This window comes from Lycorma delicatula, chromosome 4 (assembly GCF_047948215.1).
Source record: "Lycorma delicatula isolate Av1 chromosome 4, ASM4794821v1, whole genome shotgun sequence".
NCBI classification, from domain to species: domain Eukaryota; kingdom Metazoa; phylum Arthropoda; class Insecta; order Hemiptera; family Fulgoridae; genus Lycorma; species Lycorma delicatula.
The window spans coordinates 67,557,175-67,583,096 of NC_134458.1; the positions used below are offsets into that span (position 1 = coordinate 67,557,175).

The window sequence follows — 25,922 nt, forward strand, 5'->3', positions numbered from 1 at the left end:
CACACCTTTTCACAATTCGGTGAGTAAATAAATTGTTTTTCTTTTGGAATAATAATGAAGTTATTATTTTTAACAGCCGCTGAATGCGCAATAAAATCTATTCCGATGCGGTTTAAGCAAAATGACAAAACTATTGTCGTCGTATTCATGATGAGGATGTATCGACCGCAGCTCAAAATTAATAACGAGATATTTCATATACGCACGGAGTGACTAATTCATGAAATATCTGGTTCTGGAAAATTTGTAAGACTTTCTTTAAGTATAATATGACAATGGATTCTCGAAGCGCGAAGAGAAATTCCGAAAGAGCTGATCCGAAAAAGTTTTGAAAATGTGGAATCTCAGAAGCAACGCTTGGTAATCGGTCGTAATTGTGATACATACTGACCGGTGATTCCGATATTAATTAAGGATTTAAAGTTAAACTATGGTAAATTTATAATAATTTTACTTAATAAAATGTAATTTGATCTACTGAAATGTTTTAAGATGCTACTAGCGAATTCCAATCGTTCAATTTTTAATATAATAAAAATCGTTACATTTAATCATCAATGTATTATTATTTATATTATTATTATTATTATATTGTTCCGTTATCCGATCACAATGTCGCAGTTGAATTTCTTTTTTGGGGGGGATTTTCCAGTAATCCTTTACTTAAAAAGGATGTGCGTACGTTTATGATGGCACGATTTACACATACATATAGAATGTAAGAGCGTTTAATATTAAAACCATTGTAGACAATTAGGAATACAAAGTGGACAAAAAATGCAAAATGTTATAAAAGTTTGTAATTAAATTTTATGAACAGATAATAATTTTTATTTTATGATAAAGCATCATAAGTAATATCATGTACGGTACGAGTTAAAAAATCATTATCTTATAAACAAGATCCACAGTCCGGCCGAGCCGAGTCCGATTAAATGGAGTTTTAGCTTTTAGTCTAGTTACTGATTTTATGATCAACATTTTTTTTGTGTTCTATACGTTCAGTTTGTTTCTGGAACTGTAATTAAAACTTATTTTAAAACACGGTTAGAGCCTGACATAAAGTAGCATATGAGTTTAATTTTGAACTATAAGTGTTAGTATTTTAAATGACATTTTAATTAATCTATTTAGGATTTGAATTCCCATAAGCAAGAAGTTTAATAATAATAATAATAATTTTGGCATTTAAAAACAAGCCTAATAATTTAACAGTTATTGTTAAAGCGGTCTAATTAATTCGGATGCGAAGAATCAGGGAAAGTCTTCGTCACCGATACGGTCGGCCGCTGGAGGGATAAGGCGTTGAGGGTGAGAGAAGGACAAGCTTAAAATTCCCCCTGCACCGCCCTCGGAAAAAAATCAATGCCCTAAAACAGGTGGACCAATGGCGAAGGCCGTGCGTATAGGGAGATCCAATAAGGATTCGCTTTCGTCCCCACCGCTGCGCCGTGAGGTTTGTGTTCCCCATAGGAGCTATAATGCTCCATTATCTCTTTGTGCGGTGGCAAGGGTGGGAGAAGGGCGGGAAACCGGCCTCCTAAAGTAGGGAGAACGTTAATTGTGTCCTGTAACACGAGTCGCAGGTTCAGTTCGGTTTTTGACGACCAGCGCGATATGCAATCTTTTCGTGTGCTTCCCACCTCTATGTTGACAGGACACGGGCAGAACTCGATCGAATCCGGCGGCCAACAAGTGGCCGGTGGCTCACGAGGTCTAGATCACGGAGGACATGGCGCGTTAAAGAATCCGGCAGCACCTTCCATAGTGGTCGATTTAATGCCTAATAATTACACTGGTAGAACTTCTCAACAAGAAAATATGGATCAGAAAACGACACAGAAGTCTGAAGTCGAAAACAATGTTAATAAAGGTAATCGATTACAGAAAAAAATTATATCACAGTTTTCTTTTATTGGACCGACAGTTTGAGAAATAATATGTAAAGAAATTAATTTTAATCAATGTTGATAAAAAATAAATTTTAGAATAGTATTTTTTATCGTGATGCAAGATAACCGTAAAAATATTTATAAGAGTAAAATAATAATTGAAAATAAACCAAAATCTTTATCCTGTTCGTTGAAGTTGGATTTTACTATTTTAAACTAAATTGGAATTTTTGAATGACTAATTCATCGGAATAAACTTCTTTAAGATATTTTAAAATATTTCATAACTCAAATAGTGTTTATAATGATAAATTTATGATAATAATAGAAGAATAATAATTAATTAAAAATATTTTAATCTACTTCACTAATAAATGTTTACTGAAAAGATTTTTTTCTTTATTAAGCTAAGACATTTATTAATTTTTTTTTTAAATTAACAAAAAAATTAAATCTTTCATGCCCATAATATGCGCTTAGTACATAGGCACGTGTGTAGACTTTCAACTACTTGTCACACTAATCCGTGTACAAAGAAATCATAATTGTTTGTATACTATATTTGCCTATTAAACATAGTTTTGCTAAATTACGATAATGTCAAACTATATCTCAGACAATTTGAAACTTAATAAGTTATATAATTATGAAGTTCAGAAGCTAAAAAATCTCTCTTTTATTTAAGTATAATTTCGAAAGAAAAACTGAAAATTTGTTTTTACATGCAGAATTAATCTGAAATTTCATTTTCAGATTTGTAATAATCTAGTTTGCTGACAAACAAAATTATTTTTATTTAAACTAAATATTTTTCAAAGTGTTTGTTAGTATTTTAGTATTCCACTATTGTTATATATATATATATACGTATTAGTAAAAAACGTTTACCTGTTTTTAACTTATATGTATGTAACAAAAGAAAAATATGTATGTTCAATTAAAATAAAATAACTTCACTTGTCGCGTAGATGCACTTGTACAATTTGACAGAAACCGAATATTATTATTTATTCATTACGATTACTACTGCGGGATTAAAATGTGTTAACATTATTTTGGATTTAATATGTTAAAACCCTTCATGTTTCTATAAGAGGGATGTCATTCTAAAAAAGAAAATAGTAGAAGCTAAAGATTTGTTCAAATTCTCTTAAACGGATAAATATACGATTACCGTTTGTCTGTTTTCAACCTTGTGTATTGACATAAATACTATTTTTTTTAACAAATCTTATTTATTTTTGTTCAGTTTTAATGTAGTAGTAAAATAATAAATATTTAAATATTATGGATACGTTAAAAGCAAGAAAATGAAAAACTATATTAAATTACTTCTAATTAAAAACGGTTTGCTATTTAAACAAATTTTATCGGGAAAAATAATTGGCATTCAAAAAAAATTTTTGCTAATTACTGAATTGGTATTAACCACGTGTCCCATTTAAAAATAATATAACTGTGTTTAAACTGATTGTTGATAATAAAAATAATTTAAATATAAAATAATATTAGTTCTGCTCTTAAATAAATTTATTTTTCGATATCGTTAAGGAATTCAGAAATATTAAATAAAAATTTCTATTTTAGAATTGATTTTGGGATTTTACAAAAACCCAAAGGAATTTAACCCGAAAGAAGTTGAACTTTTACATGATCGGTATATTCTAAAACGTGGATCGTGGAAGATATCATCGCTATAATACTCTTTATCGATGTAGAATAATTAATTTAAATGTCAAGACAAACGCAATAGTTCTTCATAATTTTCAGTAACTGAAATATATGTTTTCATTATATAGGTGGTATAGTTTACCTCCCTCCAGCGAAAGTGATAATTTAGCCCCATTTTAATACTTCTATTAAAGTTTTGTAAAAAATATAAAAATCCGTGATGTTTAGGTTAAGATACAGTATATATGTACGCGTTTGTGTTTGTATATGTGTAATATATTTCCCATTTTGTCAGATCTAACAAGGTTACTGAAATAAATGAACTACTGATTATTTATGAATTTTACCGCGACTAAAAGTTATGTATCTTTAAAGTTCAAAAAAGGACAAATTAAAAAACAAAAGTAAAATCGCTCTGAGATCATATATGTATATATAAATTAATACATTTATTTTCAGAAGAATGGACAATTAACTTTCGCAGTAGTAAAAAATGCATTCCCTTTTTTTACAAACGCGCGCGCGTGTATATATGTATATAAGTTGCAAAAGTACTGTATTTAGATAATTTAAATTGCAAATGCTACTAAAATGTTTATTAGAAAGAGGTAGAAAAATAACTTTTTTTATGAGGTAATATTTCTTATTTCATTATTAATACCTGAAAGAAATAATTATGAAAATATTAACTTAACATCTGCACGGTTGTAAAATTAAATTAAAAATAAAGATTCGGAAGAACTGACCGAAACATTTTATCGGTTTAGCATTTGTTGTTTGTAATAAAAATATTCTCTATTTATAAGCAGCCTCCCGAAACTTATACCTTTTAATTGCATTCCAGATTACACCCACTTAATTAAAATGTACTTCGGAATTATTGTGCTATGTGTATCTTTACTTCCTTTTACGAAGCAAAGGAAGTATTATTATCGCCAAAAATTTCGGTTTTCAGTTTTTAACGGAAATATCCATTCTGACCATCCCTGAATCCATTTTGACTAGTTTTGGCGTGACGTCTGTACGTATGTATCTCGCACAACTCAAAAACGATTAGCCATAGAATGTTGAAATTTTGGATTTAGGACTGTTGTAATATCTAGTTCTGCACCTCCTGGGAGGTTTTTTGGACACTTTTGGTCCATCAAAAGTGTCCAAAAAACCCAAAAATTCTGGATTTTGGACTTTTTCTTAACTGCAATAAGAAGCCCTCATTCAGAGATTTTCAACAATATGTCATAAGTGGTATTTATTTTCATCGGTTTCAGAGTTATAGCCAAATGAAATATTTGGACCTTACAAGGGGAAGGCACATCAGTTCGAATCCGACTTCATCTACTTTTTTTAACTTTCTTTTTTAATTTAAATTTATTAATAATTATTAACCTCAGATTGTTAAAAAACTTTTACAATAAATAATAATTTAATAATAACAATAAATAAAATATCAAAAGTTATTAATGAAATAAAATTTTACATATTTTTCATTTAAAAAAAAAAATTGTGTATATGTAATTTAATAGGCATACAAGGAAGTCATGTAGTGTCCATATCAGATTTTTTTAAATTAAATATATTGATTTATTAATAATAATTAACCTCTGATTGTAAACAAATTTTACAATAAATAATAATTCAATAATGACAATAATATATATGTGTGTGTGAAAAAGTACCAGAAGTTATTAATGAAATAAAATTTTATATACTTTTCATTTAAAAAAAATGTGTATATTTAATTTAATAGGCGTACAAGCAAGCTATGCGATGGTGTCTCCATCAGATTTTGTAAAATACTTTTCTAATAGGCTAAAAATATCATGACTAATAAAACTGGCATGAAAAAAAATTGTTCATATCGAACTTGTTACATATAAACTATACTGGAAATATTTTTATTTATTTATATTTCTAGGGATTTCTCGCCGCATAGATGTGTTTTCAATCATTTTTAAAATCTTTTGTTTTTATACTGTAACCTCAAAAACTGCCCGTTTGGATTTGCGCAAACCTTTTTTCTTTATAATAATGTGATTTATTTTATTCAGCGTCGTTCAATCTCTATCTTTTGATGAAAAAATGTATTTGTTACGTCTTTGAATGAGAAAATTCGCTCTTTTGTCTGTTTAAAAACCAAGTGGGGCCAAATAAATATTAAAATGTATTCATAAAAGGATTAAATCTTTACAATGACAATACAATCAATACCAATAACTTCTTTTTTTTCTTTTTTGTAACCTCCGGGACCACCGATTTGTAGCGTGTGTGAAAATGCCATGCCTGACCGGGATTCGAACTCCGGGCCTCCGGATGAAAGGCCGAGACGCTACCACTCACGCCACGGAGACCGGCTATCAAATAACCTTGGATAAAAAAAAAGTATTTCTGTACGATTGGACAAGAGTTTGATTTCTTTTCGTTTACGATATAATTTTTCGGTTAGAATGAGACGGGGAACAGGGAATTTTTATAAGTTATTGCGGTATCCGTCAAGAAAAGTTGTGTAAATTATTTGGGTTTAACCACTCTCATAATGGGAAACTGTTTTTTATTAGAAGGCGGTATATTATTAAACTTAGAACCAACTTTTGCCGTAATGTATATAGGTTTTTAACGGAACATTATTTATAAGTTTCACGAGAAGACACAGGAGGTGCAAAGGGTTACACAGCATACAACAAGCGTGAGAAATTGGGAAAGGAGTACAAACTACTCTAAGTCATATTTCACAATTAAAATAGCGTTGTCGAAAAAGAATTTTCTTATTTAAGCAGGATTATAACTTATTTCCATTAGAATTGCCTTGTTATCGCTTCATTTTAAATTAATTGTTAAGATTCGATATAAAATAACGTTTGAATCAGGTAGATGATATTGGGATTAAATTACCTTTTTAGAACGATTCGAAGTTTTTAAAATTAACATCATTTACTATTATTGTCACTTATTTTAATTTTATTGTTTATCTAAACTACCACCCGAGTAAATTTTTATCCGCCCGAGTAAATGATGTGTTACCGGAATGAGAACTTGCCCGATCAGATTTCAGATCGAATAAATTCAAATTTTAAATTATTAACCGATCGATCGATTCCATACGATACTCCGAAACTCTTCAGATACATAGTGCTGCTTTGTCGATTCGGCACAGCGTAGTTCTTCGTTTCTGTAACGAGCGTACCGGTAAATTCATTCAAAGTCCTCGAATAAGCGGATCGAGAAGGTACTGTTAATTAGAATTCGATAGGACAGTGGCCGGAAGACCGTCGACCATCGGCGGTGAAGGCTAGCCTATACCACTTTGACAAGAATTACTAATAATCAGATAGGGAAAAACCGTAAAAAATGTGAGGTTTGCGCATGGGAATATAATATACAAATCGGTGACTGGTGATGAATTTCACATCGATCGAGATTGTAACACTGCATTTTCGTACTAGAGGAGGAAATGCTTCCGTTCTTACTTATCCGACTGGAGTTCTACAGAATAAAATTTCAGCTTCTTTTTCTTCATTCGACTAAATTTTAGGTGATTCCTGTCTTTTATCTAAGTAATATAAATACAAAGTAATATTTAATTACAAAAAAGCGAAATAAATTAAAGAAATTGCGTTAAATAAAATCGTAAATATGTATAAACTTCTACCACATTCTGCACATACTTATTACACCGATATATTTCAATATACAGTATCTAATATGAAGGAATAAATTCACTGTAACAAATTTGTTTTATTTTAGAATTTAAAAAAATGTTTCTTTTATATACAGTTCAGTTCACAAATGTGAACTCACTACAACACGATAAAAGGTAATTATTAAACGAGATTAAATTATTTAAAAAAATGTGCGTAATATAGTTAAAATAAACATTTAACACGTAACAACAAGGAGTCAAAATAATTATAATCGAAAAAATATATAGTGAAACCTTAATCTATATTTGCCAGTAAAAAAATTACTACTAGACTTTAGGTTACCTTTTTAAAGTAAAATTTTTAACAAATACAAAAGGTAAAATAACAGCGGAAATTCGTAAAGACTGCTGGTATAGTTAACTATACACAAATTAGTTTTAAAAAAAGTTATCGAAGGAATTTTAATAATTTGGACCATCGATAACTTTATGTTTATTTTTTTTTTAAATTCTCTCAAAATTAATGAAATCGTTTAGCGTAAACTGACGTTTGCAAAAATCTTTAAAATCTTAATATCGAGTATTCATTATATCAGTTCTTATTTATTAAAGTTATTTTTCTCATTAGAGACGATGACCGGAAATGAAGTAAAGTTGCAAAACAGTTTGGCAATATAAACCGAAAAATAGTTTATTATTTAACAAAAAAGCGAAATAGAAAATATAAATGAAATAATTTGTTTTATCTGATAACGGTATTTCAGGAAAATCATATTAAAATTTTGTTCGATCGAATCCAACCGAAACAATTAATTTTTTTTTATCAAAGATTAGTTCGCCGAATAAGTTTGAAGCTTTTGTACGAAAACAGGGAGTGAGATTTTGTAGGGATGAAATATGCCGTGCCTAATCTCTCGATTCGAACCGGAGACCTTCCAGTTGAAAGCTGCCGCACCTCCACGGAGATTGGCCAAAGATCGCCAAGCAATATAGGAAAAGTAATTTTTTTTTCTTAGAAACCGGGACGTGTTACATTTTTAATGCTGCTGATAAAATAAAATCGACGTATAAAGTTATTTGCTTGTAAAATTTATTATTTTAAAAAATACAATACACTAATAATTTGAAGAAATGTTAGAAAAAAATACGGTAAAATTACACGCCTTCAGTGAACGAGAAAACAATATTTTCAAAACTATTTATTAAAAATAGAAACTATTCGCTGTAAAAGTCGTAAATAAAGGGAATAAAGTCGGTAAAGAGAAAATGAAGGGGTGAAAACTAGAAACCGGTTTAATTATCAATCTCCTACCATAAGGATAATTTCACATTTTAAACAGATATTTCTTGAAAAATAAAAATAATATAGAATACCTATTTTTTTAACTATAACAAATTGTCCATTTATAGTAATACAAATACTGAATTAAAAAAAAAAATTAATACGTTTGATGAAAATTGTAATTTATTTTATAAATTACAATCCACAAAAGTACTTTTCGTTAAAATAAAAAAAAATAAACAAAACAGTGGAGGTTAATGAATTCAAAAGGAGATTACACACTCTACAAATCATTCATCTCATCCTCTGAAGCAATACCTACGGTGGTCCCGGAGGTTAAAAAAAAAAGAAAAGGAGATTATCGGGGAATACTTTATTTAAATTGGCAGAGAAAGGCTATTATCCTTTAATAGGCAGAATTTCATTAAGTAATCCCTGCACTGTGTAATAAGTATAATCTATTACATGGGGAAATTCAGCAAAATAGAAAGAATTTTTTTATATATCAATTTTAATTCTTTTATTTTCCTGACACAGTATATTTTTTTTAAATTCGTAATTAATTTATAAACGAACTGGTGTTCGATGAACCTTTGAAAACTTATTCATAAAAATTTCTGTTACTTAAACTAACAATATTTCCATTTTATTGCAAAGTTTAGGTTGATTCAATAATTTTAATGTTTCGTTTATATATATATATATATATATATATATATATATATACGTATTAATATGTAAAAATTAGCCTTGGAAATGAAGAATGGATTTAAGTATAACAAAAACTATCATCCGTCAAAGGTAAGCCGCGTGTAATGGCTAGTCTCGGCGTTCACACCTGTCACTACAGGCTCCCCTGAAATTATTACTTCTAATTTCAATACTATTTTTATTTTTGATATGGAACGGGAAGCAGGGGCGGATCCAGGAACTGAATTTAGGGGGTTCATTGAGGTCAAGGGGTCACATTTTCCTACTTCCTTCTAACTGGGTTTGGTATATAATATTTTGGATACATACTATATTCTGAACTACTTTTAAACACGAAAGAGCGTTTAACCGATCATTAGTATTGCAGTAAAACAAAGAAGGGACGCAACAAGAGACGGTTTCGGAAAAACCAGAAAAGTCCTTACGTTTCTTCAATTTTATTTTGATTTATAAAAATTAAGCTGTAAGTTATTCAAAGTGACCCTTACGAAGACTAAAGAAGCTAAATTAATTTTAAGCTCGGACTGTATATTCCTAACAACTTTAATTAAAACTGCCATGCAGACAATCAGAATTATATAATAAGATGGGATAAAAAATAATAAAATGACTTAGATTAAGTTGCTTTTTATTTGTTTATTTATTTCAATATTTATACGATTCATTAATCCATTACAATCCAAAATTTTACACATTTTATTTCATGCAATAATTTATTTGCAAAATAAATTCATCTCGATGATTACGCATCTTAGGATACCGATCGATAACGCGATCTATATCAATTTGCATTCGCTATGAATATGCATTAGAGCAAGTGACGTCATCCTCTCTTAATTACTTATTAGAAAAAATATATATATACGTTAATTACAGAGTTGCAACTTGCCACTGGTTATTTTGACAATAGAGTATCGGTAAAATGTCTCAATTCTTTTGAACTGGGTTTCAAAATGCAAGGCCTTTGGGGTGGGCATGGCCCCCATTGCCTCCCTGGATCCGCCACTAACAGGAAATAACATTATAGAAAAATAAAACCGACTTAGAACATTGCTTTATGAGTAATTTAAAAAACATATATATATATTCCAGTTATAACATAATTATAAACTATAGAGATAATGTCAGGAACACTAGGTATGCTCTCACTAGGTATGTCTAGGAACGATTAAAAAGTAATGAATTTTTTTTTATGTACACGAAACGGACGGGCCAATAAGGGGATCAGTTTTCATGTTATGTAATCGCAGAAATTCTTACAAAAAATTATAGTTTTTCCTCCAATAAATTCGATGTTATTTTGAAATTTAAAACAAAACATTTGTTTTAAAAGTAAATTATAAAGATTTACTGTTTTTTGAGATATCAAATTGGATAGCTTATCGGTAGAAATACACGATTTTTTTTATTCCGAAGGTCAATCATTTAAATCCATTGCAGATCTGCAAAAATTTGAAACGTAGTTCTATATTTTACTAAACTGTATCGAATATGAATATTTTATTGTCTTTTGGAATCGAAGTGGTTGAGAGTAATACATGAGCCCCCTCAAACTTTTCCTCCTTCCTTCCTGTTTGCCTCGAAATAATGCATTTCTTTCTCATTTAAGAACTCCGAGATAATTTGTTTAAAATGTGATTAGAGGATCTTTATTTATGCAATTAATATTATTCTGTCTATGAGATTTAGGTAAATTTCATAAGAAAACTACCTATTGTAATGGGTACCATGATTCGACTTCCAGAAAATTTCGACATATCTTCGCATTTCACATCTCCCAGACCCGAAAACCACAGTCAGCTAAAAAGTTTATGTATACCTTTATATATATTTCACTTTTTGTGGACACGATAACTACCGTAATTTTGCGCCAATTACTTTCAAATTATTCCTTAAACATAAGTCGTCCCAAAATCTCGATCGAGTTCGTTAACGGCCAAAATCGGACCATGAAAGTGGAAATGGAGGGGCTTTTTCAAGAAAAAAAATCGAATTCGTTTAACGTTTCTACTATTCTTTGGATAAAGGCCTAAAACTTATCTAAGTAAAGTTTTGTGATGTCACCAACCGTTGGCCCAGAGTGTGGAAAAAGTGGGGTTTTCGAAGACAAAAAAATCATACCTCCCTTAATAGGCAAGTATTGAATCGGTTTAAAATGGTCCTTAGTCCTCTAAACATTATCTAATACTTTTGTCTGAAACAATTTTTGATATGACCAAAATATATCTGGAATTGTTAGATGGAGTTTGTCGTTTGCTAAACGTGTGAATCTTTTTTTCACATGCAACCATTGTCGTAGTGCGTAAATTTGAAGTTTTTCTTATCTTTAAGGTGGAAATCTTTTTTATTCTCTTGTTAGCACCGGAGAAATCTACCTCCGTCTTTCGGTGTGCCGAAAGGGATTTTTAAATAATGCTTAGTAGAAAACACGGAATATTTTCTGTATCTTCGTTAAACTTATACAAATAATATGCGTTCAAATAATTTGAATTAAAGCCTGCTAAATTGTCGTTTTTTTGTACTAATTATACTATTTTTATATTAAAATATGAACTTTTCGTTTCCATTTTGTGATGTCAAACCTCGAAACGGTTTTTCTCAATCCATTCAGGGGCAATTCCTTTTTTTATCCGTAAAATATCACACCTATCCGATTCTGACACTGAGTAAAATTCTCGACTGGTTAGAATAAAATTATATTTATTTATCACTTCCGTCGGATCGAAAACAGCTAGCTGATGCGATTAGTAATAATATTAAAATACAATTTTTCAAAGAGTATAAAAGATGAACGATATATTTACTGCAAATAATAATACTGATTCCCACGTAAACGATTTAAGTTCTTTCCTTTACGTCGTATCCGACATGTATTTAAATTATAGAGATCGAGTACCACAACTTTATTCTGTAAAGAAACACTTAATAAACTTGTCCGTAGTCTGGACAATACCTCTTCCGGATTTGTCAATTAGGAGAATACCTTGTTCGTAGTCCGGATTTAAATTACAAGAATTTAAATATCAGCAGTAATATATTTAAATATATATATATTTGCAGTTTTAAAATTGTAATTGTATTAGGAAATTGAAATTGTAATCCAGTATGTAATTAAAACTTATAGTTTCACTCACTGTGAATAGCATCTACATAGTAATGTAGATTTATGTAATTTCACAAAGTAATTAGCTAAAATTTTTTCTTTAAAGGATTGAAACGAAATAATACCAGATTATTAGCGATGCGCTCATTTTTACGATACAGGACTGAATTTTATGATAAACGGTTGTGCAAATAGGGCAACTAGCGATTTTATCCGTTGTTTTAAACGATTTATCGTGTTAATTCCCATAGGTTGTCACCACCAGGGGACGATTAGGGTTCGTTGTGAATGAGATTGTTGTAGTGACCTCCCGCCGCAATGTCTGTCCACCCCTAGTTTACCGGTGGTCATTTCAGGCCTACCACATAATACACTACTATTCATTTGGACGATTGATGGTACAGCACCTGCCTGCTTTCTCTTTGTTCTATATATAGCTAAATAGATTAATGTATAGCTTACCTCAGCTGCCTTTTCTATCTTGTTACAACATATATCACGGTACCTATCGATAATTTGTTGTGGTAGGAATGAGTTTATAATAACTATGTTATATATATATATATATATATATATATGTGTGTGTGTGTGTGTGTGTGTTCTCCGGTTATCAGCCTTATTATCTATTTTCCGAAAGGGAACCTGCTGTAAAAATTCCACAAAATGCTTCCTGAAAAATACAATATGAATTATAACGGGTTAAATTCTTATTTCCTGAGATTTTTTGTTCGTTTCACACCTCTAATAAGTTATAAAAATGTCTGTGTTGAAATTCGAGGAAAATCATTTTTAGAAATATACCCTAGTAAATACCCAACAACTCTATATTACTAGTTACCCTCCTACAAATCGTAACATTTATTTAGTTATCGGCCACTTACAAAATAGCAAATTTTTAAGTATATATACCGATTCAATAACGTAGTAATGCTGATTTTTATTATTATCGATATTTTTTTATTCATCTCATTCGAAATGACTTAACGGTTTTAATTATATTATTAAAAATAGCTATTTTTTACAAAATGGCCCAAAATCGACTGGACAATAAGAAATAATAGTTATTAGAAAAGTTATACGGCACATTCTGGATTTTTTGAACATTTCTTACAGTGGGAAGAAATAAGAATTTTTTTCTATTTACTTTAAATATTAGTTAAATTGTTGTTGCTTTTTCTTTTAGTTAGCAATATTTCAAACTTTTAGTCAAATTTGAAAACTGAAATAAGTCTATAAAGTCGACAGCCTGGTAATTGGAGAATAAAACAGAGCGACTTTTGAATTTTTACGTTGTTTTGAAGCGACTTCACTTTACTTAGCTTCAAATTCATCTACAGAGATATAACCTGACCGTTACGGTTAGAAGATATCGAATTGTCTAAACTTTTTTTTTTTTTATATCAGTCAGTGTGTTCTCTAATATTTTGAATAAAAATTTAATACATTAATTATGATAAATAATAATAATTATGATTATGATTAAGATATGTTTGAAATTACGAGTAACACACTTATATAAAATAAGTAAACAACTAAAGAAATAAAGTGTTACATTTTTATGATTATAAATCAATCATATGATTTACCAAAAATTAGTTAATATAAATAACCTACATCATATTAATGTGAGCTATGGCTATTTGTCATACAGCATTTTTTATACTATAAACTAATAACCATTTCTTGAGTAAAACAAGGTGTGTTTAAAAGTATATTATTGCTTTATAATGCAGAACCTAATCGTCACTTTTTGTCGATTCGATTTTTAATATTTACTGTAGAAAAGCACATTTTCAGGATTTCTAATCTTTAGGTTTAAACACAGGTACTCCTTTATTTTGGTCGTCTCTTTTGTATCGATATTAATGCTGTTTACCTGAATACTGTTTACCTGTTTTAAGTTTTAATAGTATGCAACATTCTATTCTATTTTTTAACTTTTATAACACTACTAAAGCGTTTTACAGTAGTTATGAATAAATACATTTTTCGAGCTTTTTAAATATAAAATTTAAACAAAAAAACGACTTAAAAAACTGCCATAAAGTAACGGAAAAATATAATTTTATACTACATACACAATATATTTTTTAAAGGCAACTTTATTATTAATATATATATATATATATGTACTTGTATTTTTTATATATGAAATTACATGTCTATTTGAAATACCGGTAAAATAATGAAATATTCTGCCGTATGAAAATAAAAACGTTTGTAAGAAACATAAAGACGAAAACTGCATCTCTTATTATTTTTTTATCTTGAGTTTTTCTTGCCATTTTTACTCGAAAATGATTTGAATATCGCAACTATATCTGGCTGTATTTCGAAAGTACAATAAGAATTCTATACCAAGCGGTAGTGAGAAATAAATGTTGATTTCGCCGATTAACGATCTAAATTTTTATTTAAAAAAAATTCCGTCTAAGTAATGCAAATGAGATTCACTACGGGACCACTGAAAGACCTCTTGCATGTAATAAAATCATAATTATCAAAATCGGCCCGTTTGATGAAGATTAAGGTATATACATATAAAAAAAGATTACATATCACAAAGGATTAATTCGTGAATTACCTCATTTTTCAACCTCGTTAAAAATGTAACTTATTTAGATTGATATCATTTATTCAGAATTTCGTTCCCTTTATTTTATTTTCAGGTTTCTAAGATGACCATTTTATTTTATGTTTTTTTCTGAAAAGCTATCTTCTGTTACCACAATAACTTTATTGTTCTTTATTTCTTTGCTATTCTTCTGATAATTTATGTAAATTTATTTCATTAATAAATCTTATCACCGGATAATTGAAGATTACAAAATCGTACCTTTCTGAACAAATTTTAACACGTTTTTTATTCCCAGGTAGTCACGGAGTAATGTTTATATTATTTTGATTTCCTCTCGACTACTTACAATCTTTCCTTTTTCGTGTATCTTAACGATCGCATGCGATGGAAATAAATACGAGAACATCTTAATTACCTTGAAAGCAACAAGGCGATAAAAAAACTAATAAATCTATGCCCGCCAAACTTAAGCATATTTAAGCATACCTGCCAAGCCAAAATCATAGAACCAAAAGTAGAAGTTTCCACATGAGCTCTTGGTAATCACGAATGAAACCCAAGTAAAGGAAATTTAATTAAAAGGGAAAACAAGAATAAAATAAAAATAAAGTAATTATTAACTAGAAAATCAAAAATAAATAATTAAAAAACAAAACAAAAATTAACATACAAAATTCTTAATAAAAAAGGTAAAGAACCAAAAAGAGTATAGAAAATTAAAAAAAACTCTACTCAAAACCAATGGAGCATGGTTATTTTATTTATGAATCGTGTTGGTGATATATTTTTGATTTTTATTATTGGTATTTTTTTTTTATTTTGGTTCTTTTCATTATGTTTTCTATATTAATTGTTTTTATTATTGATTTTATGTGCTTCTTTTACTAAAGAGCTCAATTTCCCTTTTCCTTTTGATTACCTGCTGCTACAGCAGCCCCTACTACTGCCTTTTCTTTAGTTTTTCTTGTTTTTTTTTTTTAATTGCTGTGTAGTAGGTTTTCAGTTTAAGGAGTGTCCGACCTTTAAAATTGTAAATGATCTGAGTTCAAGCCGGTGTGAGCCAGGTTGGTTTCTCCTTTAATTTTATTCTCATTGGTAAGAAAGAATCTTTAGTAATGTAATAATTTATTTGCTAATTGGCAGATTTAAAGTGCTTTAAATTAAAAATTTAATATGTATTTATTTTCTACTGTTAATATATATATATATATACTTTTTTTTTTTAGTTCTTTCCTCGTATTTATTTTTTTTCCTTTAGGTGTTGCTTTTTTTACTTTATTTCAACGTAAGATGTTAGGATATATTCAGTTTCGCAAGTAAGGTTGGTTGCATTGGTTTATTTCAGTCTTTTAGGCCTTCTATTTAATTTATTTGTTAGTTTTTTTCTAGTTTTTGAAGGCCTAGTCGGTGTTCATTAGCAGGATTCAGAGCAATTATAGTAAAATATTTTGATTTTATTTAGTGTTTTTTATACATATAAAATACATTTTCATAATAATTTTTTTTTTTTTTTTTTGATAATCATACGTTTGTAAAATTATATTTATAGTTTCTTTCAGGTAAATTTATCTCGTATCCTTGAACACTAATATGATCGAACTAGATATGAGAAAAAACTGTCACCACGCGACTGTCGGTATAATCACTTCTCAACACGTTCAAGCCGGTGGTTTAATACGTTTTCTTAAATAACTTTAAGCTGCAGTTAAAAATTCTCCGAATGGTAATATTTTCGGCTATTCTAATAAAACATTGAAAATAAGTTGAAATTAATTATAAATAACGGTTAAAAAATATAATATTTATTAAACTAGATAAAAAAAAAATTTGAATTAAATTAGAGTAATGCAATGTAACGGAGACGAGGCTAATGAGTGATTAAAGTAAAGGGTATATCAGAATTTAAAAAATATTCCTATCAACGGGATAGAATTATAAAAGATGGACGAAGTAAGATAGACTCGTACAAAAAAGAAGAGCTTTTATGCAGGAAAAAAGTCGGGTAACATTAATTATAGATCTAAGAATTAGAAAGATATTCTTAAACATGTCTGTATGAGTGCAACACTTTATGGAACGTTGAAGATAGGAAAACAGAAAGAAAAAGAATACAGATCTTTAAAATGTAGTGTTACGGGAGAATGCTAAAAATAGGCGGATCGATTAAATTCGATATGAAGAGGTTTCAAGACGATTAAGATAAGAGAAAATGTTTCTGTAGAATCTGGGGGAAAAGACGAACTAGGTCGGAAGACCACTAATTACGGCAGTCTACTTTGATCGGTTATTTCTCCGGAGATAACTAACAAATCGAAACTTTTTTTAAAAAAAAGAAGCGTTTTTCCGTGTAATTTCATGCTGTGCTTTTTAAAATTAATTTAGATAAATAATTGTGAAGATATTCAATTTGGTTAAAAGCAACAAAAATTGCAAGCATGTTTGAAAACTTCTCTAGGCACTTCTAATTAGCCGATTTAAATTTTAAAAAATTCATTAGAAAATTTGAATGCTTTTTATATGTGATTAAATTTTCAAGTATCTAGAGACTTTATTTCAGGCTTTACACAATTTAAAAAATCGCATTTTTTAAAAATCTGAATTGCAAAATTATTGTGCAAAAACTGTCTAACCGATTCTGTTGAAATTTGACACGTTGCTTTGTCCTATCAAAAGGTTCTTGGAGGATAAATCTGAAGGTCCTATGTATTATATAAGTGCTTGAAAAAATTCCTAAAGAATCTTGTTTTTTTAATTTTTTGAGTTATTGCTATTTTTGCATCAATAATAACGTATTTTTCGATTTTCAACCGATGATATTGTGTAAAATTTAATAAAAAATCGTTTTTCTTTCTCGATCTTTTCTCTAAAATGAACAGTTAATCAGTTATCTAAGGAAGTAGGAGAAAAGAAATGTATATTTTTGTGATTTTGTTTAATAAAAATTGAAGCACACCTTTTTCAACTGGCGCGTAACGAAATAATCATTTCTGATGATATTCCGGAGACATTAAAGCAAAAATTAGCTGGTCATATAGAAGTCCAACCCAAAACAGATACCGTCTGGACTATTAGTAATCGTATAACATATCGATAATGGTCGGTATATTAAAAATTCATAACCCAGTTTTCTATAGTTTTTCTCGTGAGTAACCTTTCCTTTAAACGGCTGGAAGTTCTAAATATTTGCAGTAAAAGAAAAAAAAACAGCTGATGGATAGTACTATATATGTATATTTTTTTTGTGTGAATATCGATTTTAAAATTAACAAGCTAATCGTTTCTATTAGAAGCGACGTAATACTGGCGACCCGGTTTGCTAGTCTGTCACACGGTTAGACGAGTAGGTTGAGGACTAACTTCCTGTGAATCCGAGTGTCGAGGCGCCTTACCTCCTCCTTCGGTTAAGTGTTTCGGTGCCGTTCGGCTATACTCCCTTTTGTTCCGATAATGGACACAGTAAACGAAACCCTAGTAACGTTTCATGTAGAAATAATTTGTATGATTTTTTCCGACTTTAAATTCCACACCTATAATTTACGATTTCCTATCGTAAACGAATGCAACCGTACGTTCATATCTATTTTGTGTATTCGTCCGATCGGTGTTTGCATCAGGCTCTGTTCTATCGGGTAAAGAATTTTGTATACATTGTGAATTTGGGTAGAGTATTTGTAAAGAAGTTATTTAAAATTTTTCTTCTAAGTAACTCGGTAGTAGAGTAGAAGGGCTTTATTTAGTTGCTTTTGTTACATAAAAAAATCCTAGTTTATTTTGTTACACCAGGAAAGTTTATACAAATCATTGTTAAAAAAATTCCAATCCATAGTATTTTGCATTTTAGAGACGAATCTTACAAATCACGCTTCTTTAAAAAAAAAAATATATAAACATTCAAGTTTAATTGTAAAATGTAAGAAAAAATTATAATTCAGGGCGCTTATTTAATTAAAAAAAAAAAAAATGTTAATAGTATTTATTTTCGTAATTATTATTTTTCCCTGTATCGGAACATCCCCCTGCCCTGAATTGATCGTTATATTACGCGACCTACTTCATTAAATTTTGTAAATATAGGTTTAATCGCTCATGAGGGTACGTAGAAAAGTCGGTGCCTACACTCTCAACGTACACGCAGAATTTTTCAAGCGCAGTTTTTTGAAATTTTCGACTCGAGTGGCCTCAAGTCATCAAAAAGTATTCTATTTTGAAAAATAACTTTTTATCTCGGTTATATTTTACATCCGCTGTGAAATTAACACCAAAATATTATAAATGTTAAAAATATCTATTAAAACTGTTTACTTTAGCTAAATCTCTTTATCGATGAAAACGTTTTTTTAGAGAATTTTTACATTACCTTTAATTTCAACCGATCGCGCTTGACACCATGCGAGAAATAATAAGAGGAAATTATTTCCTGCTTTTACTTTTTATAAGATCGATTTTATAAGATGTTTTTTTAAAAAATCGGATAAGAAATGAAGATATAAGTGTTTCAAAGGAGATTGTACTCAATGCAAATTTTACACGTGTTTCAGTTATCAAACAACTGAATCAGCGAAAGCATCATTGAGAATATAAAAATTAAATTAAAAACCAAAATTTTAAATAATTAAAATTTCAATATTATTATTTATTTTATTACTTTGATTGTTTCAACCGATCCACTTCAGTTTTTTTTAAATTTTTTTTCTAAATGAAAAAAGAATAAAAAAAGACACATCGTCAAAATCGTATGGTGATACAATACCACCCCAAAAAATTAAAACTTCCTATAAATCTGTTTATCTTCACAGTTTCGAGGTGTCGACCGAAACGTTTTTTAAATATTTTTTAATCATTAAACATCCTAAGTATTACCAATCGAGAAGGTTTGGCTAAATATTATTGTACGAGGTACTGTCCACGTCTTCACCGGAATGGTGGCATCTCCGATTTTCTTTCGGTAGGTTCTAGGAAAGAATTCCCGTCGGGCGCAGAATTTTTCACTGTGCAAAAAAATTCCTTAAAAAACTTATTATACCATAAATTTGTATAAGTTTTATCTGTTGTTTTCTTTCGATAAGATAACGAATAAATAAACGAAAAATAACATACGTGTAAAAATAATTTTCAACTGTAAATTCGCCGTGTAGAAAATCCGGGAATGATCAGCATATACAAAACACAAATATCCAACGCCCTTACAAATAAGAAATCTGCAATAAAGTCGTATAACCCGTTCGTGTCTTATCAGAATAATTTATTGAACACACTTCCGTTCGTGTATTAAGCGTACAAGACTATATCGTTCTTTTTTTAATATATTTTTTTAATTTATTTACAATATTTTTTTATGCGCCTTCATTGCAACATGTTGACTGTTAAATTTATACGGTAGAATTATCAAATATAGTTCTGGAAAATATCATAACGACTTCCCTTTGTCACAGGAAATACGTACAATAAATAAGAAAAATGCTCTCTTGAGGATTTAAAAAAGCAAGAAAAAAACGAAAAAACAGTCACTGCCGCATAAAATCCTTGTCGGCATCTTATGATGATATTAAGTTCAGTTAAATCATAAATTATATATATGTCTTAATAATTATTCATTTTATCAGTAAAGAGTCTGATTGGCCCCGGACCACTTCATTTATAAAGAATAAAATTTCCTACACCCCCCTCTCCACACGATCACTATACTCACCCTCGACTGACAAGCATTATCATTGAAACTATCTATTTCTGTAACTAATCACTTATGAGAGTACATCTCTTCGCTTAAGTAGGTTTACTAAACCTAATATCTAATACGACCGAATTAAAAAGTTAAAATAAAGTTCATCATTAAATCTTACCATTTAATTCGGTAATAAAACACTCTTAAATGGATGGAATATAAAAGTATATTAAGTATTATTAATATATATATATATATATATATTTAAAACAATTTTAAATGTATTTTAATTAGTAATCTGCTTAACACTAAAAAAAAAAAAAAAAAAAAACAATAATAAAATGACCGTCATTATTTTGTCAAATGCCATATAATTTCATTAATATAGTGCGTTTAAGAAAAACATGTTTTTTTTTTGCTCTTTTTCATATTTAATGATCTATCTCAAAATATCATACCATTCATTGTTATTTTCTTTGTAGATGGCACCGGAAGATAATGGATTAAAACCGAATTAAAAATACTAGTACATCCAAATAATTTACGGGATGGAGGGTAACTAACTATAAATATGCATAAAACTTTTGCAATGACCGACCTGGTAAACGTATGTCGCCTTGTCCAATCGATTGTAATAGTAGGGTGTATTTCTGTTCTTCGTAACGTTAAATGATTGAGCGCTTCGATAAAATTTCGAGAGATGATTTAGTTGATTTCGTTTGCGACGAGATCATACCGTACATTTTCACTTTGTAGCGTCTCGATAAAACGTTAAGCTTATCGTAATTATTATGTATTTATAATTTCTCTTACTAGAGTAAAATTCTGTAGAATTTTCCTTTATCCGCAGAATAGCAAATCCACCGTTCCTGAAGCAAACTGTGTGACGTTACGATGCGAATAAATAAATTATATTTCACTCGAATTTCAAAGGTCATTCTATCATAAAATCGCCTTAAAACTTTAGGATATTAAAATTGAAATGCTCTGGGAAATTATAAACTTAAATAATACTGAATAGTATCTGACATTTCGAAACCTTATTCGGATATCCGGGCGTGTAAACACGTATGGTTAAGCATCATTTTTATTTTTTGGATGTGATTTTTCTAGTAAAAATTACGCCGGTAAAAAATTCCTGTAATAAGTAAAAGATCACTAAAACGGTAGCCGTCAAAGTAAAATGTTACAGCTGAAAAAAAACGTTTTCAAACAAACGATTCCTATAAATCATTTTTTAGATATTAATTTTTAAATTTTAAATTTGTAAAAAAAAATAATAATGATTAGGTAGGTAGAGTTTTTCAATTATTTTGGGAAAATTGTTGAACGTGCTAAAAATATGAGAAAATAAATATCGGACATAAATAAATGTATTAAAATTTTATCGAACTCAAATGATTCATGTCTGAGAAAATACAGGTTTTCATTTTTTTTTAAATTGTGGTACGTTATGGAAAAATAGTAACCTTAAAATCCAACCGGTTAAGACAGCTCAGATCATGACACTTGAGTTTTTTGAATGAATTAAACGTCTCCCAGTTAAAATTTTAATTAAATTATAAGCGGTCAACAAAATAATATATAACTACAGTAATATGAAAATATGTTGAAACTTGAGTAATTTCTAAAAATCTGATCGTGCTAAAAGCGGTAGATTAATAGTCACAAAAAATTCCAATGAAATCGGATTCATCTTGCTTGCGGTAATTCCTAAATAAGACAACATACGAGTGAGTAATTACGCGTATCTCTTACATCCGGGATAAAATAATCCGAGATTTTCTATCGGTGTTGTACTTTAGTCGACTGAACATCATTCGGTTCAGTAGTGATGTTAAAACAATTTTTATTTCATTTGAAGACTTACGCACCTATTTTTAGACCGAAACTGAGGAATAATGAGCGCTAAAAACTGTTCGCCCATTAAACATGATGAGTAAAAATTATAAAAATAATATTTGCGTATCGTATATTTAGGTTTAAAAAAGGAATTTACTTTCAGTTATCGAAAAGGAATTATAAAAAAAAAACGGTTTATCCTGTAAAGTACAAATAACGTAATAAAAAAGCGTTAGTGTTTTTTTCACACGTTCTCCTTTATTGGAATTGAATATTCCTTATTACACAGTAAACTTTAGATTTTCTGTACTAAAAGAGAACGCTCACAAAATTATAAAGTTAGAGTTTATTGGGTTTTAGTGTGAGCGCGTAAATGTGCATCCCGGCTCGTAAATGTAGATGTCTGAAATTAACACTATAAAAATATCATAAAGAAAGAAATAAAAAGCTGTAACCGCCGTTGAATACATAGAATATCTTACTGTGTATTTTGCCGTTTACATGTGACCACGTTGCCGTGTAATCCGGGGAAAATCATTAAATATTTAACATTATAAAACACTGTTTGCTCTCCCAAAAGCTGTTTAATAGTTCTTTCTTTATTATTATTTTATTTTATAATTATTTTGTGTCGTTATAATTAATAAAATTTCCCTTGTTTAGACATTGAAATTAAAATCTAATACAGGTTGAAAAAGACGTTTTTAATCGTTGTAATCAGAAATTAAGGACTCATAAATAATTTGATTTAAAAAGGTTTATCTCTTTCTTTAATTATAAGTAATAAAAAGTTAAAATAACCTCCGTAAACTTAATAGTTATTAAATTATATTGTCTGAAATTAAGAAAGTATAAACTATTGCGTTTGAAAATGTTTAACTCGTATTAATTATCTTACTCTTAAAATTATGAATAAATGATGAAAGAGTTAATCCTACCTTTTTGTTCGGTTAAAATAACTTTATTTACGATATACAATTAAAATTCTTGGTGGATGTAATTTATAGTTTAAATTTTGCGTGCGAAATGACAGGTTTCGATATCCATAATACTCCCATTGACGGAGAGTAACTCATCGCCTATATTCCGAAAAAATAACCTCTTTACATCGTTACAAAATTGAAGAGCTCGCCTGAAATGTAGTCGCCGGACTGCGTATACGTACATCTCAATTGCTTTTTCGCACAGCGAGATCTGCAGAGAACGGTTTTCAAAACGAACGGCTAGAAGGCTGTGACGAATAAATACGGCTCGTACGCGAATATTTGGTAACGAGCGTTAGCGGAGGCTTAATCGCAACTACACGAATATCTATGAGGAAGCCGGGTTTCCTCCCGGATAAATATAGTGTCCGATTCTGAAAAATGCTGGAATAGGAAACAATTTATTAAGCCCGAACCGACTTGCGATGGCATGAAGCTAGCTAAATTATCAGTAAGACGATATCGAGTTCTGAACTTCGCTAAGAACATAAAGTCGAGTTAAAATGTTAGCAACGTAAAAAAAAAAAATTAATTAAGATGAACCGATTCCTTTTAAGATCTAATCTAATTTAATATTTTCGAGGAACCTATGTTTAAGAATTTTAAAATATTTAATAATAATTTTCAAGGTTTAAATATCGGCGGTGTTTTGAGAGTGATGTGATGGTCGAATAGGTATAGAATATCAGTAAAATTCTATCGATTCTTTATAAATAGACAAAGCCTATGCGATATTTCGTAATAAAAAGTATAGTATTAGTAAAACTAATATCAGAGAAATCAAAATCTTTATGATTTGTAATTGGTACATCGTTATAATCGTCGATGAAAAATCTGTATTTAAATTTATATGGATAAAACTTATTAGGGTAATATAAAGAAGTTTGAATTTTGTAAGTAACCTACCGGGTTAGTCTAGTGGTGAACGCGTCTTCCCAAATCAGCTGATTTGGAAGTCATGAGTTCCAGCGTTCAAGTCCTTGTAAAGTCAGTTATTTTTACACGAATTTGAAGACTAGATCGTGGATCTAGTGGTGGTTGGGTTTCAATTAAACACACATCTCAGGAATGGTCGAACTGAGACTTTACAAGACTACACTTCATTTAGGCTCATACCATCCTCATTCATCCTCTGAAGTATTATCTGAACGGTAATTACCGGAGGCTAAACAGGAAAAAAGAAGAATTTTGTAAGTTTAAATTCTTATAAGAAAAATATAGTGTCGATTTGAAAAGAACACCGTTCTTTTAAAAGCCTTTCAGTTAAAATTAAGTTTTATGTATGTACAAAAAAGTAAATAAAAAAAGCGAATGTGACATCCCCATTATCGATCTAAACGAAATATGTATCGCATTTTTCATTAAAATATTAAAAATAATCACCAAATATGGAGTAAACATTTTTTAGGGTATGAGAAATGTGAACCCCGACCGGAATTCGAATTTCAGACCTTTTGGATGAAAGACCAAGATGCTTCCATTCTCCATCCCGCAAAGGGTGCCAAATATTTAATTACATGTTATCCGATGTATTCTACCACTTTATTTGTAAGGATATAGTAACTAATTATTATTTTTAAATAATTTTTTTAAAAATATTTATTAATGTGTATTTATACTAGTGTGCTCTTTTGGTTTGACACCGAATATGTAATTCGGTTGATTTTATATTAAAATGAACAAATATATGATTTCTATCAAGCACACGGTACGATTAAATCTCCCTTACGTTGTAAAATTTATTACATAGCTTTTTATGTTTTTCAGACGGATCTTCAGAACAAAATATTCGTAGATACAGAACAGCATTTACAAGGGACCAACTGACCCGACTCGAAAAAGAATTTTATAAAGAGAATTACGTATCTCGACCGAGACGTTGCGAGTTAGCCGCGCAACTCAGTTTGCCAGAATCGACTATCAAGGTAAGATGTACATTATTATTCCTTGAATTTTTCCAAAAACAATATTTTTGAAAAAATTACGGAAATAAATAACTTATTTATTTAAATTTTAAAAACAAAGTCGTCTTCAAATTCTTTTTATATATTATCAACCGATAATGCCGGTCAGAGACATCGGTTAACATGACGACTCTTTGGTTTCGGATTCGATTCCCAAAAACGGTTTGTTGTTTTTTCGCCGATCATTTAACCGCTTCACCTTCCTTGTTAAAGTATGTAGCCTATAGGACACTCCGATATCGTAAAAATAAAAATTAATGGCTATAATAAAAGTATTAAGAAGGAATATTTGAAAGAGGTCTTAACATTAATTTTTTAATCGTTCCAAATAACCTCAAAGATTTTATCATCGGTAATTATAATCGTAAATAATCTTACGAAAACACTAACCCACGTATTCAAAATTTATGTACGATTATTATACTCTAATGTTGATTTGTTAAAGCGGAAAACATTTAATAACATTATAACGACTAAGTTTTAGTAGGTATTAACCTGTAAAGTTAGATGAAAGGTGCCGACACATTTGGTTTTATAGCTCGGCCTACGCTAATTGTGGAATACAGGTAGCTTATAGCTAACTCTACGCATTAACAC

General features: G+C 29.5%; 1 protein-coding gene across 1 annotated transcript in view; it reads left to right on the forward strand.

The window, feature by feature from the left end:
- The first annotated feature begins 1,647 nt into the window (after positions 1 to 1,647).
- The window catches only part of eve (homeobox protein even-skipped), a 30,626-nt gene continuing 6,351 nt past the window's right edge, over positions 1,648 to 25,922 (forward strand). Inside the window, exons 1-2 of the mRNA XM_075361715.1 lie at positions 1,648 to 1,873; positions 25,129 to 25,286. Of these exons, the coding sequence (XP_075217830.1) occupies positions 1,648 to 1,873; positions 25,129 to 25,286 (384 nt within the window). The remainder of the gene's footprint in view (positions 1,874 to 25,128; positions 25,287 to 25,922) is intronic.